The sequence below is a fragment of the Primulina eburnea genome, chromosome 5 (assembly GCF_022965805.1).
Source record: "Primulina eburnea isolate SZY01 chromosome 5, ASM2296580v1, whole genome shotgun sequence".
Classification (NCBI taxonomy): Eukaryota; Viridiplantae; Streptophyta; class Magnoliopsida; order Lamiales; family Gesneriaceae; genus Primulina; species Primulina eburnea.
In genome coordinates, this window is record NC_133105.1 from 8,721,021 (window position 1) to 8,740,969 (window position 19,949).

The 19,949-nt window shown below is 38.3% G+C and overlaps 1 protein-coding gene across 1 annotated transcript; it reads left to right on the forward strand.

Annotated features, from left to right (window-relative positions):
* The first annotated feature begins 10,330 nt into the window (after positions 1-10,330).
* On the forward strand, positions 10,331-18,815 carry LOC140831337 (uncharacterized). The gene is made up of 3 exons (XM_073195089.1): positions 10,331-10,516; positions 10,559-11,035; positions 18,744-18,815. The coding sequence occupies exons 1-3, from the start codon at positions 10,331-10,333 to the stop codon at positions 18,813-18,815; spliced, it is 735 nt and encodes a 244-aa protein (XP_073051190.1).
* The last annotated feature ends 1,134 nt before the right edge of the window (positions 18,816-19,949 follow it).

The window sequence follows — 19,949 nt, forward strand, 5'->3', positions numbered from 1 at the left end:
TTGTCCCACATCAGTGGTATTTAATATCTGAGAGTTGTATATATGGTCTTGGACAATCCTCCCCCTTGAGCTAGCTTTTGGGGTTGAGTTAGGTCCAAGTTCCAATCTTAGCCAACTTTTGAGGTTGAGTTAGGTCCAAGTTCCAATCTTAACATGGTATCAGAGCCCGGGTTCCACCGTTATGTGTTGGACTTCCTATAATTAGGCCACTCGTTCTACCCATAATTGGGTCATTTATAAACTCTACGCCTCAGATGTATATTCCTGAACGTGATAGGGGTGTGTTGCCCATAGTTGGGACACCCGTTCTGCCCATAACTGAGTCATTTGTAAACTTCACGCTCCAGATGTTCATTCCTTGATGTGAGGGGGGTGTGTTAATTGTCCCACATCGGTGGTATTTAATACCTGGGAGTTGTATATATGGTCTTGGGCAATCCTTCTCCCTTGAGCTAGCTTTTGGATTTGAGTTAAGTCAAAGTTCGAATCTTAACAAAATGATGGTGATATTTATTTATTTATCATTTTTCGTTGAAGGGTTTTTTTATTTTGATATACGTGGATTAATAACTTAACTTTTGTTTTGATAGGAATGCCTCCTAAGTGTGGAATTGTTAGAAAACACCGTTTTTGATGAGGCAAAAACTTGTGTAAGACGGTTTTATGGGTCGTATTTTGTGAGACGAATCTTTTATTTGGATCATCCATGAAAAAGTATTACTTTTTATACTAAGAATATTAATTTTTATTGTGAATATCGGTAGGGTTAATCCGTCTCGCAGATAAAGATTTGTGAGACCGTCTCACAAGAGACCTACTCTTTCAATGAGGCAACACGATAGTCGACTACAAGTGAAAATCACACAAATACACATTCAAAAAAACAAGGTAGCATCTCACTTTATACGTCAAGAATCTATTGATTAATTTGTAATTCTTACGTAACTTTTTTTCTCATTGGAAAGAATATTTTGTACTTTGTTGAAGTACGATGGTAAGTAAGTTGTGACATATAATAAAAACTCAATTTGTTAAGATTTTTGTGAAGGAAAATTTTGAGTGTATGTTTTGAATTACAGGGGGCAATTTAATTTTGTAAGATAAATTACAAAAATATCCTTAATTCCAATTAGATCTCTTATATTTTTTTTTATTATCTATTGCTCTTGAAAAGGAAAATTTTTTTATCATATGACAATCTAATAAAAGTTAATGAGATCCTACTTATGTGGGCACTGCCCTCACTTCATTTCAACGGGTAAGATCTTGCCACACATACAATTTCAAAAAAAAAAAAGAGTGGGGCCTATGTATGCATGGGCAAATCTTGACCATCCATCCTATCATAGGGGCAATGTCCACATGAGGAGGATGAAATAAACCCTAAATATACATCTAGCATGATCCTTGGGTAAAATCAATAATTGCACAGGTAACAAGTGGTCAAATATACAAAATACCATGAATTAACAAATATGTTAGGATTGGGTTTATAGTTTAGAGGGTCAGTGAATAAACTTTTGAAAATCTTTTCTAAATATTTTTGCTTGAAATGGTTATCGAACAGGAAATGAAAGTTGTTAGCTGCAAACTTCTTTTTCTCGACTGGATAGATGTGGTTGTACCACTTTAAAATGTTTTTCAAGGTGCGAAAAATGTCCGACTAGATATGGAGAAGAATATAATCAAATGACTAATTTTTTAACAAAGTAAACCAGAAAGTAATAAACATAGAAAAATAAGCAACACTATAGTTTTTATAAAAGTTCGAAGGTTTGATCTTTCTATGTCTCTCATTATTCAATATAAAATTAATTCACTAGAAGATTTTGGTTTTAGAACAACTTGTAAAAACTTACTTCAATTTAGGAAATTCCTTGTCTAAATCGAAACTCCTAGTACAACTAAAAAAAAAATACAGCTGTAAAATATGTGAATCTTCCAATTCAACATTTCAACAACTCTCGGTAGTTAGCCTTGGAAGAATAGCTTTAGAGATTGTGAGAAGCCAAGTTGATCTTGGATGACTTGAGATAAACTTGAAAACAAGAGCTACTGAGTAGTTTTAGAATTTGTCAAGTAAAAGTGTTTGAAGATCTTGAACATAAGAGAGCTTGAATGCTTATGAGAGAAGGTATTTTATAGTTTCTCTTGATTCCAAAGTCCAAATCCTTGCAACTTTCGGCTTTTTTAATGCAAAATCAACTTTGTCTCCGTCATTTCTTGATTCATCGTACATTGCATTAAATTATTGTTGGTGACTTGTCAAATATAAAAGAAAGGCTTCGAAAATTTGATACTATGAGATAGAATACAAAAATTTGTTGTTTCTTGGGAGACATTATGATCTTATGATAACATTGATTTTTTTTGTGCATAATTGGTCAAAAATATCTTCTGAGATTAATGAGCTGCTAGGTGAGATTGCTTTGAACTTTGTGAAGCCCAGCTCGAAGGCCAATTGTAGTAAAACTTGTAGAGCCTGGTTGGGCTAAAGAATATCTTATTTGATACTCAAATAATCCAGCAAGAAGAATATGGTCGTACATTGTAGCGGTTAGAGAGTCTAGCTAAATATAAAATCTGGTTAGATACTCATATAATCTGTCTCAAAGAATTTGGTTCTAGAAAGCAATGCGGTTAGGCTTCTTGAACTTCGGCTTGACACATGTAAATACATCAAATGGTGGATGGATACTAGGCATGCTTATCTGTTCCAACGGACCGGTTTAGGACCGGTTCCTACCGGTTTTCGGTCTGGTGAGTTCGGAAACGGTCTGAACCGGTTCCGAACCGGTTACGGTTCCAAGTTAAAATACTTGGAACCAATCCAAACCTAGACCGGTTCGGCCTCTAATAAATCGGTTCCGGTTCGGGTCGAACCGGTTCCGAACTCTAATTTATTATATTTATTATATAATTAAAATTAAAAATATTAAGGGACAATTTTTTATTTAATATTTCGATGCAAATAAATGTGCATTACATTAAAAAAAAATTTAACAAAATAACTTAAACATTTATTTTTACAATTGAACATCTAAAATTCATCACGATTTATTAAAATATATTTTGAATATTCTAGATCTTCGTCGGAGCTTGAGCTTTGAAATTCGTCGATCGCGCCAGATGTCCTATTCTTTTTTTCTGCAGCAAACCAATCTTGAAGGCATGTTAGCATGGAAAGTGTTTCTGGCTTTAAATTAGTTCTTTGATCACCAATGATCCTTCCACATACTGAAAATGCTGATTCGGAAGCAACACTTGAACTTTGAATTGGTAGGACATCTCTTGCGATTGCAGCTAACACTGGATAAAGTTTAGAATTTACTTTCCATCAATCAAGAACATCGAAATTCTCCGTAGTCTCAATATATTGGCTTAGATAAATTTGGATCTCATTGTAATTGGTTGTTGTCACCGATTTTCCTATGAACTTTTGTCGTTTCAAACTTTGAAAGAAGTTAAGTGCTCCACTTTTGCTTTTATATGTCGGCATCTCCTCCGGCTGCGCGCTCGGTTCATCACATTGTTCACTAGCATACAAATCAAACAATTCTTGGAGAGAATGCGTGATTGACTTCTTTTGATCGTCAACATTCTTCCCAAGAAATTTAGCATAATATTCAAAAAAAAATGTCTAATCCTCCTTGATTTTGAGTAGGATCAAGTAATGTTGCTAAACCATGCACAATTGGTATAGTTTCCCAATATTTTTTAAATTTATTTTCCATATTTGAAACAAAATCACGCATTACAGAATCATTACGATATTCAATAAATTTATAAAACATATTGAAAAGCAAAGGTAGAAACATCGTTGAAGTAGGGTAGTTAATGCCAGAAAATTTTTCGGTTGCTTCTTTAAAAATTTCTAACAAAGAAACACATTTACTCAAAATAATCCAATCATCGTCATTTAGCATCAAACTTTCTACCGCAATATTATTATAATATGGAGTAACTAAATCTTGAAAACGTAATAAAGTATGAAGCAAGTGATATAAAGAATTCCATCTAGTATCAATTGGAAGAGGAAATTTTTTAAATTTAATTCCGGTTGATTCGACTAGTGTTTTCCAGTCACGTCCAAATCTTCTTTCACGTAATAATTTCCCACATAATTTGAACTTTTCTATTACAGTGGACATTTGCTCATCACATGCACATTTAACACATAAGTTGATAATATGACACGCACATCTAACATGAAGCAAATTACCTTCTAAAATTGGTTTTAGTGAATCTTTAAGATATTTAATTGCAAGAGTATTGGCACTCGCATTATCTAACGTTATCGACAATATTTTATTTTGTATGCCATAAATTTTAACAACATTTAAAACATATCTAGCTATAGTGTATGCGTTGTGAGACGATTCTAAATGATCTAGCGCTAAAATTCTTTTTTGCATACTCCAACTTTCGTCAATCCAATGACATGTAACAACAAGATATGATTCATATTTTAAATTAGTCCAAATATCAGTAGTCAAACTAACTCTACAAGAAATATTTGAAAGATGCGATTTTAGTGTTTCTTTATATTCTTTATAAATATAAAAAAAATATTTTTTAAGTGTGTGCCTAGAAATATTGTGAAAACCAGGTTGAATAGTACTAGTAAATTCAACAAAACCTTCTTGTTCAGCTATTATAAAAGGTTGACAACATTTAGTAACATACTTTACGATAGCTTTCTTAGAAATTTCTTTTGTAATTGTGAAAGCTTTACAACTTGAAGGATTAATTTGTTGTTGTGTTAATTCCCTACCGAATGGTTGTAGCGTATCGGGGTCAAGTTTATGTATTTTAACTAAATGTTTTTTCAAAGTGCCGGTTCCACCGGAACCACCACCTGTTTCGTAAGAATACCTCGTTTTGCAAATTTTACAAACGGCAAAAGAGTTATTTGTACCTTGTTGTTCAATATCAAAGTGATCTCAAACTTTGCTTCGCTTTGCACGGGCCGTCGTCGTGCTCGTAGAAATTGTGTTGCTTGCTCGATTAGACGATGGCGTCCCTACATCTTTGTTGGGGAGTTCAATGGGTTCTTCATCCTCGTGGCCAGGTTCGACTTCATCAAAGTCGGGGATGTAGCCATAATGTTCACCAAAGTCGGGAGCGTATTCGCCACCGCCACCACCACCACGACGGTTTGAAGATGATGCCAATGAAATTCAAAATATTTATATGAGTAAATTACGAAATAGTAAATAAATAACAATAAAAATAATACGAATTATAGATAAAATTATAACACAAATATTGAATATATTTATAGATATGATAGCAAAGAAATATATTGCTTGTAGGGAAATGAAAGTTGAGAGAAAATTGATATATGAAATGAAAAAAATGACTTGTATTTATAGGTGATTTTTGGGGGTTAAAAAAAAATTTATTTGCAATTTGGCCCCCAATTTTGAGGAAAAAAACTGCAGATTTCAGTAGCAACGGCTACCGAAATCTGCAATCCAACGGCTGCATTTGCAGCCGTTGGACTGCTGCATTTGCAACCCAACGGCTGCAGATGTAGCCGTTGGGCAGCCATTGGGCCAACGGTTGCAAATGCAGCCGTTGGCCCAAATTGTATTTCTTATTTTTTTTAAAAAAAATTTCAAAATTCGGGTTATGGGTCCGGTTCCGGGTCGGTTCCGGATACGGTCTGGAACCGACCCGGAACCGGTTGAACCGGTTCAGAATATGCTGAACCGGTTCAACCCACAAATTAACGGGTTGTACACGGTTTCGGGTCCGGTTCTCACATACCGGATCCGGTTCCGGGCTTATCAGACCGGTTCCGGTCGGTTCCGGGTCGAACCGGTCCGATAAGCATGCCTAATGGATACTATAACAGTCAGCTATTTTTTCTTAGCGCCAAATTAAGGAATTACAATCTAACAATTTCTTTTTTTTTTGTATGGTAACAAAACTAAGCCCCAAACTCAAGAATGCATTACAACAATATAAACGAGATATGAGAAATGCAATGTATTTCATTAAGGTAATAAAATGACATTTTTACAAAGTAAAAACAATAAAAGTCTATTACACCTACTGAAAACTTGTAGTAATGCTTGAACTAGCTACTACTTCGACTACCTTATGTACTACCACAACCATCACCACCACCTCTGCTCTTGTAGTGATGTTGTTGAATGTTTCTCCTCATATCTTCCTCATCCTTTCTCTTGGCTTCATCATGTTTCTTCTTAGATTCTTTCTGCTTCCAGCATTTTCCCTATTTTTGCATCACCATGCTACATATAATCTAAAATTTCTTGCAACTAGCTATCAATGGTTGATCACAGATCTGGGCTTCAAGATTATTATGAGTTTGAGTGATTTGAACATAGAGAGTCATATAAGATATGTAGATGGGGCCTCTAACAGATCTAGGTTTCGGGCAATTAGGAATTTCTATCTCTTGAAGCGTCTCTTCTTTGTGTGCTTCTCCATGAACCACACTCTGAGTTGTTTCCATATTGAGTGGTGTAGATGCTAGTAAAAATTCAAAATCCGAAATATATTTGACCACTTCAACAACAGAAGTTAAGGGCACATCGAGTAGGGTCCCCATCTGCATCTCTTCATGTGAGGTGGAGGCAAAAATGGCTTCAAGGGTATCTAGAACAGAAAAAAAATCAAAAGAATGAATGTGAGAACCCGAATTTCCAGCATTTCAGTAGCAATGCAAAATTTCCAGCAGAAGATAATATTTCAGAAGCTGGTATTTTTCCAGCAGACATGTATTTTTCCAGCAGACAGAATCCAGCAGCAGAAGAGCGAGAAAGCAGCAGACAGTTACTGATTCAGCTTGGACTTGTAACTGAAGCATTTAAAATGGAATCAAGGCTGTTAAATGCAGATTATGACCATTAATAGGGAGCCTAACAGTCAGATTTCGGCCTATAAATAACACTCTCGAGTCTCTGAAATTGGTGTTACACAAATCTTGAGAGTATCACTTGAATTTTCGAGCTAAGAGAGTGCTGATTTTCGAGTAGTAGAACCAGTAGCAAGAACAAGCAGATTTCAGACTTCTACCGAAACACTTTGAGCAAATTACAGTAAGTGGGCTTATGTATAAATATCTTGAAATCCGTTCGATAATTTTGTTTTAAAGTTCAGTTTCTGTATGACTTCTGATATATGATTTTGAAGCACTGAAACTCCCTAGTGAACTAGTGGTAGGAATATATATTCTAAACATTTCTGAATTCTGATTCTGATTCTGATTCTGGCCTCACCCCTTAGAGGAGAGAACATATAGGGGACTGATATCAGTTTAGCCATGAAATTCACTAACGTGTTCAGTGCTTACCAATTCTGATTTCTGTTATGAAATACGAGTTTTTCTGTATATTACTGTATTACGGTTTATGTATTAAAATGATGTTCGAAAACTGGGAGTTATTCCCGCCCCTGCTTACTGAGTGACAATCATATCACTCACCCACCAAACCCATCTCAGATAAGAACGAGGAAGAGTTGATAGAAGAAGAGGAGCAACGTCAGTTTTGGGGCTGGTGATGAAGATCGTTGTTCTTAGTTCTGATTTATGTTTCTTTTGATTCCGATGCATCTGTTAAGATACTGTAATATTTGGTTTTACATTTCCGCTGTAAAACATTTGTCATTGAGTTGTAACAGACAATGATTATTATGAATAAAAGACTGGTTTCTGAAATTCTGTACTTCTGAGGCTTGTTGTTTTCGAATGTAATATTTGAGAGCAACGCCGGTGTCAACCAACCCCCGTCCCGGGGCGTGACATTGAAGTGGTATCAGAGCGAAACCGGGTTTCATAATCTGGGGAGGAGGAACTAGAAATAATAAGTTCTTATAGACTTCTGAGAATAAGTTCTGAAGGTTACTGAAATAGACTACCGAAAAATAAGCTACTGTAATAGACTACTAAAACGAGTTTAAAAAAAAAATCAGTAGGCCAAAACCAGTAGACGAAAAACAGTAGGATAAGACCAGTAGTCTGAAACCAGAACTAGTAGAAGGAGACCAGTAGATCTGAATGCAGAAGACTGGGTCAGTAGACTCGGAATGCAGCAGAAAATGCTGGAAAAGTAGCAGACTGAATGCAGTAGCATCAGAATTGCAGTAGCAAGCGAATTCCAGTAGGCGCATGCAGTAGACTTCGCAAAATGGTATGGAAGTTGAGGTGTTTTTCGCGCAAACTTCAAACGGCAATAACTTTTGATCCAGGAGGAATTTTTACTATTAAAAGTAGGCGTTGGAAAGCTCTCGACGAAGAGAACCTAACCTAGAACCACTTATCGTTCTAGCACCGCCGACGAACCCCAAAATCCATCGTTTAGATAGTGATATCATCATTTCTGTAAAATTTTCCAAAAATTTGCAAATTTGAGGAATTTTCATTTCCAATTGGCTTACTATTTTTACACCAAACTTGGCACCATTCATGTTCTTGATGTCAAGGATTTTTAGTAAATTTTTCACGTAATTCTGAGACCGAAAATATTTGGGCTATTTCTTCTGTTAATTGTATAGGCATACTGATTCTGTTCATTCCAGTAATTGTCTATAGTTCGACTTGTATTCTTGATATCATTCCTGAACCTTTACCCTTATGTTTTTGGATGTAGGATATGGCTGACCAAATTAGCTACATTAAGAGCTTAGAGAAGAAGCTAGAAAAACTCAAGGAGAATAACTACTGCCTAAAGTTGGACAAAGATGAGTTAGAGCGTCGAGCAGAGCACTTAGAGGGTGATGTTCAACGTTATGCTCACTATCTGCATGAAGCAGAAGAGAGGAATAGAAAGACTCAAGAGGAGTTTGAGATATTCCAAGAGACTGTGGTAGAATTCATCGAGTTACGTGATACACTACTCGAGAAGATCCAAATACTCAAGGATCAAAATCACCAACTCGTGCACCAGCATAATCAGTATAGTGCGCAGACTAATGCTCAGATTCAAGAGTTGCAAGATATTGTTGAAGTTCTTAGCGACCAGAATGCGGTTCTGCATGGGCATATTGAACATCTCGAAGCAGTAATAGCCAACCATGAAGATGAACCCGAGGAGGATCCCGAAGAAGAAGAAGAGGAAGTTGAAGAGGATCATATGAATTTAGATTTGGGAGAAGTGATAGATTAGAACATTAGTAGTAGTCCTGTGACACTTGTCCCATTTACATTTCTGTTTCAAAGTTCATTTGTAATTGCACTGTCTTGAAGAATCAATAAAAGATTATTTCTATCCATTGGTTCATATTTAATTTTGAAGCAATTACTCAATCATTGTGATTCTTTTGTTTAGTCTTTATTCTGTCATCAACCTTAGAACTTTCATAATTGTAGGAAATGGACGGAAGACCAGTGAGAAACAACCGCAACCCTCGCTACAACAACCGTAACAACAACCGCAACGATGAGAATGAACAACAACAACAACAACAACAACAACAACAACAGCCACCAGCAGTTGGCCTCAGCCAAGTGGATTTAATGGCGATAGCCACGATTGTGGCAACCACGTTACAAGGGTTAGTGAACCCTAATGCTAACCAGCCACCACCACCACCTCCAGCTCAGAATGGGACTAAGCAACATTATGAGGCTCTCCGAAGAGCAAGAGTCCCTAACTTCGATGGAAGCACCGATCCAGAGGTCGGACAAAATTGGATGAAAGAGGTGGAAAATCATCTTCGACTACTTGAGGTTCCCCAAAGGATCAGAGTAGAGGTGATTACACCTTTTCTTGTGGATAAAGCTGCCAAATGGTGGGAAGGAGTCTCACCAGCTATGATAGAGGCGGGACCTATCACTTGGCAAAGGTTCCGAGAGGCATTTCTGAGGCAGTACTTTCCAACAGCAGTTCGAGTGCAGAAGCTGTCATAATTTGAAAGCTTGGTTCAAGAACCACACATGACAGTGGTGGAGTATTCGTCCAAGTTCCACTCGTTGGGAACTTACTCCCCAACCATCATGGGAGACGAAGCCTTGAAGATGCATCGCTTCAAGAAGGGATTGAACAGCCGTATTCAATCTGCCCTTGCCGTTATCGAGCCCAATAGTTTTGATGAATTGATGGGAGCCGCCATCAGGGCTGAAAATGATATTAAGAGGCGTGAAGGCGAGAACAAACTCAAACGCCCTCAGCCAAGTCAGCACCAATCGGGCCAGCAATTCAAGAGGCCTAGGTTTGCAAGCAACCAATTTAGTGCTCCATCCAAAGGAACCACTTCTTCTCAATCAAACAAAGAAGGAGTCAAGTGCCAAACTTGCGGATTCACACACACTGGTGAATGTCGTAGGAATTCTGGAGCTTGTTTCCGTTGTGGGAAGATGGACCATCGCATTGCTCAATGTCCTATTCCAGATCCAAGGAATGGTCCAGCAGGTGGAACAACTCCAAATAAGCCTAAGGAGAACAAGCCCAATGCTCGAGTCTATGCTATCACTCAAGAAGAAGCGGACAACTCAAATGATGTCGTGGCCGGTACCATTCTAATCAATAATATACCTGCTTATGTGTTATTTGATTGTGGTGCTACGCATTCATTCATGTCTAAGAGATTTGCCAAGAAGTTAGGAGCTAAGCCTGTTAACCTAGAAGAACCATATAGAGTAGCAACTCCTCCTAATCGAATTTTAGAAACTCGCACTCTATATCGGAATATGGGTATCCTCATAGAAGATCAGAATTTCAAGGCAAACCTGATTCAAATAAACATGGTGGAATTCGACGTAATTCTTGGAATGGATTGGTTAGCCAAGAATCATACTTTAGTAGACTGTCATGGAAATACGGTAACTATCCAAGCTCCACACCAAGAGAAACTATTATTTCGTGGCAAGACCAAAGAACGAAAGACTCTTCTTTCTGCTTCTCAAACTTGGAAAGCCATGAAAAGTGGAGAAAAAGTTTACCTAGCTATGTTAAGCGAGGTAAAGAAAGAAACCGCACTTACGCTAGAAGAGATTCCGGTAGTACGAGAATTCCCGGATGTCTTTCCTGAAGAACTCCCTGGCGAACTTTCCGACCGCGAGGTGGAATTTGAGATTAATTTAGTGCCCAATGCTACACCAATCTCAAAAGCACCATACCGAATGGCTCCAGCAGAGTTGAAAGAACTCAAAGAGCAACTTCAAGAGTTGTTGAACAAGAAGCAAATCCGACCAAGCGCATCTCCGTGGGGAGCTCATGTCCTATTTGTAAAGAAGAAAGACAGAAGCATGAAGATGTGCATCGATTACAGAGAGCTGAACAAGATCACGATCAAAAACAAGTATCCGCTTCCAAGGATAGATGACTTGTTTGACCAACTCAAAGGAGCTTCAGTCTTTTACAAGCTCGACTTAAGGTCAAGCTATCACCAACTCAAGGTCAAGACGGATGATATTCCGAAGACAGCCTTCAGAACAAGGTATGGACACTATGAGTTCACAGTGATGCCGTTCGGATTAACAAACGCTCCGGCAGTATTCATGGATCTCATGAACATAGTGTTTAAACCATTTCTAGACAAGTTTGTTGTGGTATTCATCGACGATATTCTAATATATTCGTCAAGTGAAGAAGACCACAAAGAACATCTTCGTCTCACCCTACAGAAGCTGAGAGAAAAGGAACTATACGCCAAGTTCAAGAAATGCGAATTCTGGCTAGGGAGCGTCGCATTCTTGGGACACATAATATCAGCAGCAGGAATATCTGTGGACCCTAAGAAAGTGGAGGCAATCTCGGATTGGCCTAGACCAAAGAATGCGACAGAGGTACGGAGCTTCTTGGGATTAGCAGGCTATTACCGAAAATTTGTTGAAGGATTTTCCTCAATAGCCATACCTCTCACCAAGCTCACACAGAAGAACTCTAAGTTTCAATGGAGTGAAAAATGTGAGCAAAGCTTCGAGACTTTGAAGAAGAAGCTTACATCCACACCAGTGCTAGTATTACCTATGGAAGGTAAGGACTACACCGTCTATAGTGATGCATCCAAAGAAGGTTTAGGATGTGTACTCATGCAAGAGGGAAGGGTGATTGCATACGCATCAAGGCAGTTGAAGCCGTATGAACAAAATTACCCAACGCATGACCTCGAACTAGCTGCAGTGGTATTCGCACTAAAGATTTGGAGACATTATCTTTATGGAGCCAAGTGTGAGATTTTCACCGATCACCAAAGTCTCAAATATTTGTTCACACAAAAGGAACTAAATATGAGACAAAGACGATGGATCGAACTCATGAAGGATTACGACTTGACAATAAGCTACCATCCAGGCAAAGCCAACAAAGTAGCAGATGCTTTAAGTCGAAAGAATATGAGTAAGGTGATCCTGACATCACTTTCAGCACAACCATGTCTTCGAGAGACAATCAAGATGAGTCAAGATAGAGATTCCGCTTTGGTGAAACTGAAAGAGCAAGCCAAAGAGGGGAAATCACCAGATTTCGAGATAGACAACAAAGGAATCTTGTGGATGAAAGGACGCTTGTGCATACAAGACATCGACCACCTTCGACAAGAAGTAATGTCTGAAGAACATAAGTCAAAATTTTCAGTTCATCCTGGCAGTACCAAGATGAGGGACTTGAAGAAAAATTTTTGGTGGAGTGTAATGAAGAAAGACGTGGCAAATTTTGTTTCCAAGTGTCACGTGTGCCAGCAAGTCAAGGCAGAACACCAAAGACCTTGTGGACTTCTTCAACCATTAGAAATCCCGGAATGGAAATGGGAACATATTTCCATGGATTTTGTAGTTGGTTTGCCAAAGTCGAGACAAAGTCATGACAGAATATGGGTAATCGTAGATAGACTCACAAAATCTGCGCATTTCTTACCTATCCGCATGAATTATAATTTAGACAAGCTAGCCGTATTGTACATGAAGGAGATAGTACGATTGCATGGAGTTCCAGCCAGTATACTATCCGACAGAGATCCGAGATTTACGTCCCGTTTTTGGAAAAGCCTTCAACAAGCTATGGGGACTAAAATTACTCTTAGTACGGCCTACCATCCTCAGACCGATGGTCAAACAGAGAGAACAATTCAAACTCTTGAGGATATGCTGAGAGCTTGTGCTCTAGACTTCAGTGGTAATTGGAGTGAACATCTGCCTTTAATCGAGTTCGCATACAATAATAGTTACCACAGTAGTATTGGAATGGCACCATACGAAGCTCTGTATGGACGAAAATGTCGATCACCACTGTATTTGGATGAAATAGGGGAAAAATCCATCGTTGGACCCGAACTAATCCAAGAAACAGTGGATAAAGTTGCTGTGATCAAGGAGAGATTAAAAACTGCACAAGATCGACAGAAAAGCTGGGCTGACCTGAAGAGAAGGCCTGTGGAATTTGAAGTTGGAGAGAAGGCATATGTGAAAGTGTCACCCATGAAGGGTGTAATCCGATTCAATACGGCTGGGAAACTGAATCTCAGATACGTCGGACCATTTGAAATTCTTGAGAAAGTGGGAACGCTTGCTTATAGATTAGCACTCCCACCCGACATGTCAAGAATTCACAATGTATTCCACGTCTCGCAGCTGAGGAGATATATTGCCGATCCTAGTCATATTCTGGAAGCTGAACCACTGTTGGTTGAAGGCAATCTAAATGAAGAGCCGAAATATGAAGAAATTCCGATTCGAATTGTGGATAATAAAGACCAAGTACTGAGGCGACGAACTATTCCATATGTAGCGCCCTTACCCGAGCCAATACTAAACAGACTAATAAACATGCAACATTAAACTTAATACCAACAATTAAACAGCGGAAACCAAATACTTAATCATCTTACAACCCAAATGAAAACAAAGCAATAACGACAGTCTTAAACATTAATACAACCATAACAAATACAAAACATAACCCTGAACGAGAAAACTATAAACCACAGAAAACCTCCACTGGATCACCACCGAAAACCCAACTGCTCTAGCCACTGCCCTGGTCGTCCGAACCGTCCAACCTAAGACCTGCCCCGTGGAATGGGGTGCCCAAGATGAAAACAAGGACGTGAGCGACAATCGCCCAATACGAAAATGTACGAGTATACAAACTGATATGATGCATGCAAAATGCAATATGCTCGGATATCAGGGATCAAGTCAAGAATCTCATGCTCAGTCTAGAGGCGCCTAAGTGTGTAGTCTCTGATCTGCCCTAGGCATGTTTTGGCTCCCACACTCATCATCAAGACGTGGACCTGCAATGTCCAGGTCATCAGAGCCCGCGGGTCCCGTCGGACACTGTAGCTCTCGATGCCCCATCGTCCACAATACAGAATAGGGCTGAACGGCCCCAACAAACGAGGTATATCTCAAAAAATATCAGGCTCAACATGATATGTCATGCATAATATGCCAAAGCAGTAAAACATGTATCATGCAACAGATAAATATGCAGCATATAAGTGTGTATACTACGCTTGGATATCTCAGTCAGTACATCACGTACCTCACTAAAACAATCTGACAGAAAGCTCTGAACCTAGACAATACCAACATAATGAAATCACTAACAAACCAGATCAAACATGCTACAAAGATCTCCCTAATGATCCTTAAATCACTATCTAAGGATTTAGGATTATACCTGCGTCCGTCGTCAGCCCGCTGATGATGTATCGATCTCAGTACACCGACCCTCCTCGAGTCGACACTAGCTCCGAAACTTCCCGACACCAAAGTGCCCTAGAAACTGGCTAGAAAACCTAAGGTACAACTAGAACTCTCTCTGAAGAATGCGGTGAAGAAAACAAAAGAATCGGCTTCCATTTATAGGCTGAATCTGGACTAGTTCACAAAATCCGAAACAATCTTATCTGTCACGTGTCAGAATCTCATTGGTCTAGTTGGATTTCTCGAGATAATGTAATCCGAAGTAGGTCGGGTTATCCATTTAAAATTCGGTGGATACCAACAACTTGATCCCGAATTATCAATTCTTTAAAACTTAATTAACAACTCATTAATTATGTCTTAATTAATACTTCATTCAAAAAAAATATTCGGGTCATTACATCCTCCCCTCCTTACAAAGATTTCGTCCTCGAAATCAAAACTGAAGTACAATACAACTGAATAAAATACAACTCAAAACAAATGAGGATACTCTGAGCGCATACAACTCTCTAACTCCCAAGTCGCTTCTGCAGTACCTCGGCGTTGCCATTGCACTAGAACAAGTGGAATGGTCTTGTTTCTGAGCTTTTTTTATTTCCTACCCAGAATTAAAAGCGGCTGCTCGACATAAGTCAAGTCTTCTTCAAGTTGAACGTCTGTCGGACTAAGAACGTGAGACTCATCTGCTACATACCGTCGTAGCAACGATACATGAAAGACATTATGAATGCTGGACAAATACGGCGGTAAAGCCAATCGATACGCCAAATTTCCAACACATTCCAAGATCTCAAAAGGTCCGATGAATCTTGGGGCTAATTTTCCCTTGAGTCCAAATCTCATCACCCTGCGGAACGGTGAAACTTTAAGGAAAACTTTTTCCCCTGACTGAAACTGTAGAGGTCTACGCTTGGTATTCGCATAACTCGATTGACGATCTTGTGCAGTTTTAATCCTCTTCTTGATCAATTCCACTACGTCAATCGCTTGTTGCACTAATTCAGGTCCTTGCACTTGTCGTTCTCCTATTTCGTCCCAAAACAATGGAGTACGACAACGTCTACCATACAATGCTTCGAACGGAGCCATACCAATGCTACTGTAGTAGCTATTGTTATATGCAAACTCCACAAGCGGCAGATGATCATGCCATGCTGGTCCAAAATCCAAAGCACAAGCACGCAACATGTCCTCGAGTGTCTGAGTAGTCCTCTCAGACTGACCATCGGTCTCTGGATGATAGGCAGTACTCAGACTCAAAGTCGTTCCCAACGCTTTTTGAAAACTTCCCCAGAACCTTGAGGTAAAGCATGGATCTCTATCACTGACTATACTTGTTGGCACACCATGATATTTAAGAATCTCTTGGATGTATAGTCTTGCCATGCGATCGAAACTATATTCCCGACTATACGGAATGAAATGTGCTGACTTAGTCAGTCGGTCCACAACAACCCAAATTGCATCACAATTCTTAGAAGACAACGGCAAGTGGGTGACAAAATCCATCGTTACATGCTCCCACTTCCACTCAGGAATAGGAAGATTCTGAAGTAATCCTCCTGGTCGTCGATGCTCAGCTTTCACTTGCTGACAAACCAAACACTTGGCTACAAACTGGTAAACACTTCTCTTCATACCTTTCCACCAAAACTTGGTCTTCAAATCCTTATACATTTTCATGCTTCCAGGGTGGATACTCAACTTACTCCTATGAGCTTGAGATAAAATCTCGTATCTCAATTTAGAATCTTCTGGAACTACGATTCTACCTGACAAACACAAGGTTCCATCTGCTTGGAACGCAAAGCCAGATGTGTTGTCTCCGTTAGCTAACCTTGCTAACTTTTCCTCCTTCGGATCAGAAAACTGAGCTTCTCTGATTTTGGCATACAACATCGGTTCAGATAAAATGCTCGTTACTCGAATGTGTTCCATTCCTTTCTTATGACGGAAGTGAAATCCCAGAAAGCAACAATCTTGTATTACACTTGATATAAAACTTGTCTGAAGTGCAGATAATCTCACCTTGCGACTAAGAGCATCAGCTGTAAGATTCGCTGATCCTGGATGATACTTGATTTCGCAATCATAATCCTTTAACAAATCCATCCATCTTCTTTGACGCATGTTCAACTCTGCTTGAGTGAAGATATACTTCAAACTCTTGTGATCTGTAAAAATCTCAAATCTCTCTCCATAGAGATAATGTCGCCAAATCTTCAAAGCAAACACAATCGCTGCCAATTCCAGATCATGAACTGGATAATTCTCTTCATGCTTCTTCAACTGTCTGGATGCATATGCAATCACATGACCATTCTGGGTTAAAACGCACCCAAGTCCTTGAAGTGATGCGTCAGTGTACACAATGTACCCTCCTGATCCAGATGACAGAGCTAAAACTGGTGCAGTTGTAAAACGTTGACGCAGTTCATTGAAACTATTTTCACAATCATCAGTCCATTCGAACTGCACATTCTTACACGTCAGTTGAGTCAATGGTTTGGCAATCTGAGAAAATCCTGAAATGAATCTCCGGTAATAACCTGCCAAACCTAGAAAACTTCTTATCTCTTGAGCTGATTCCGGTCGTGCCCAACTCAACACTGCTTCGATCTCCTGACATCTGAAAGAAAACTAAAATCAACTTCTAAATCCTCAAAACAGAATTACTAATGTCCCAAAAATCTTTGCATGCTCTGATACCACCAAATGTAGCGCCCTTACCCGAGCCAATACTAAACAGACTAATAAACATGCAACATTAAACTTAATACCAACAATTAAACAGCGGAAACCAAATACTTAATCATCTTACAACCCAAATGAAAACAAAGCAATAACGACAGTCTTAAACATTAATACAACCATAACAAATACAAAACATAACCCTGAACGAGAAAACTATAAACCACAGAAAACCTCCACTGGATCACCACCGAAAACCCAACTGCTCTAGCCACTGCCCTGGTCGTCCGAACCGTCCAACCTAAGACCTGCCCCGTGGAATGGGGTGCCCAAGATGAAAACAAGGACGTGAGCGACAATCGCCCAATACGAGAATGTACGAGTATACAAACTGATATGATGCATGCAAAATGCAATATGCTCGGATATCAGGGATCAAGGTTGTTAAATGCATATTATGACCATTAATATGGAGCCTAACAGTCAGATTTCGACCTATAAATAACACTCTCAAGTCTCTGAAATTGGTGTTACACAAATCCTGAGTTATCTCTTGAATTTTCGAGCTAAGAGAGTGCTGATTTTCGAAGCTGTAAAATCCAGTAGCAAGGCAAGCAGATTTCCAGACTTCCACCGAAATTCTTTAGCAAATTACGGTAAGTGGGCTTATATATAAATATATTGAAATCTGTTTGATAATTCCGTTTTAAAGTTCAGTTTCTGTATGTTTGATTTCTGATTTTGAAGCACTGAAACTCCCGAGTGAACTAATGGTAGGAATATATATTCTGAACATTTCTGAATTCTGATTCTGATTCTGATTCTGGCCTCACCCCTTAGAAGAGAGAACATATAGGGGACTGATATCAGTTTAGCCATGAAATTCACTAACGTGCTCAGTGCTTACTAATTCTGAAACCTGTAACTTTCTGAATTCTGATTATGTTATGAAAATACAAGTTTTCTGGATATTATTGTATTATTGTGTCTGTTGAAAACGATTTCGAAAACTGAGAGTTATTCCCGCCCTCGCATACTAAGTGACAATCATATCACTCACCCACCAAACCCGTCTCAGATAAGAACGAGGAAGAGTTGATAGAAGAAGAGGAGCAACGTCAGTTTTGGGGCTGGTGATGAAGATCGTTGTTCTTAGTTCTGATTTATGTTTTATATTTCGCTGCATCTGTTCAGACATTGTAATTTCATGGTTTTACATTTCCGCTGTAAACATTTGTCGTTGAGTTGTAACAGACAATGATTATTATGAATAGAAGACATGTTTCTGAAATTCTGTACTTCTGAGGTTTGTTGTTTTCGAATGTAAATTTGAGAGATACGCCGGTGTCAACCAACCCCCGTCCCGGTGCGTGACAAATATCATTTGAAATCCTGTTTAAATCGAATGTGTGTTATTGAAATGCAGTTTACTATAAAAGCGAGTCGTGAAAAGCTTGAAATAAAAATGGGTTTTAGTGATCAATTGAATGCAAACTAATGTTTTTGTGCGTCATCCCTCACTATTTCTTTCACCACAGACTTGCATTTTGTCCTCATTATATATATATATAATAATAATAATAATAATAATAATAATAATAATAATAATAATAATATATAGATAATAATAATAATAATAATAATGAGGACAAGATATAGTGATGATATCCAAGTCATTTTCCATCCCTTGTCCCTTGGCTCCACTCAACAAGTAGAGACGACGGACTGCAACCTAAATTCCATAGCCCGAAAATCGACCCGATTCGATCAAGGTTTTCTAACAGAACTGGCCCGGCGTCGTAACCTGGATATATATGTTCGGATACCTACAATTACTTTTATTTTATTTATTTAATAATTTATAAAAAGAATTCGAATATTTTATTTATAAAATTAAGTTTTCGTTTATATTTTTAGAATTTTTGACATAATATTAACTTATAATACGGAGTTTTCGGGCTTTCCTGGTCACCGAAATGTACGTGGAAATCGGATGATCCTTTTTTTTGTAAATCTTTGTATAGCTCGTTGATGTTTAACTTTAATCCATGGGGAGTTTAATCATTTCTCGATAAAATGGGTAAATTAGGTCCATATTCTCAACTGTTTTTGCCTTCTAGAACTTGGAATTATTCCATTTTAGCGCACATGCCTCGCCAACACTTGGTGCATTCTTATATTCATGCATCGTTTTCGTGGCTCCATGAGTTACAATTTGTATGTCTACTTGTGGCCTTAATTCGAATAAGCATAAACAATGTATTGTGACACAAAAATTCTTACGAGACGATTTTATATATCAATTTAGTGATATGGGTTTTCTATTTGAGTCACTCAATGAAAAAGTATTATTGTTTATGTCAAAAGTATTACTTTTTATTATAACTATGGGTAGGGTTCATGCGTATCATGAATAAAGATTTATAAGACCGTCTCACAAAAGATCTATTCATATAATATATAAGAACAATGTATATTAATATTAATATCTCACCGAAAATTTGAAAGATCCACCAAGTTAACAATGTATTTTAATAATATTAATAGACCATATTTTTCAAAAGCAAAGATAAAATACGATTGATTCATAAACCCAAGGCAAATCATGATTTTTTTAAAACAGATTCATCTC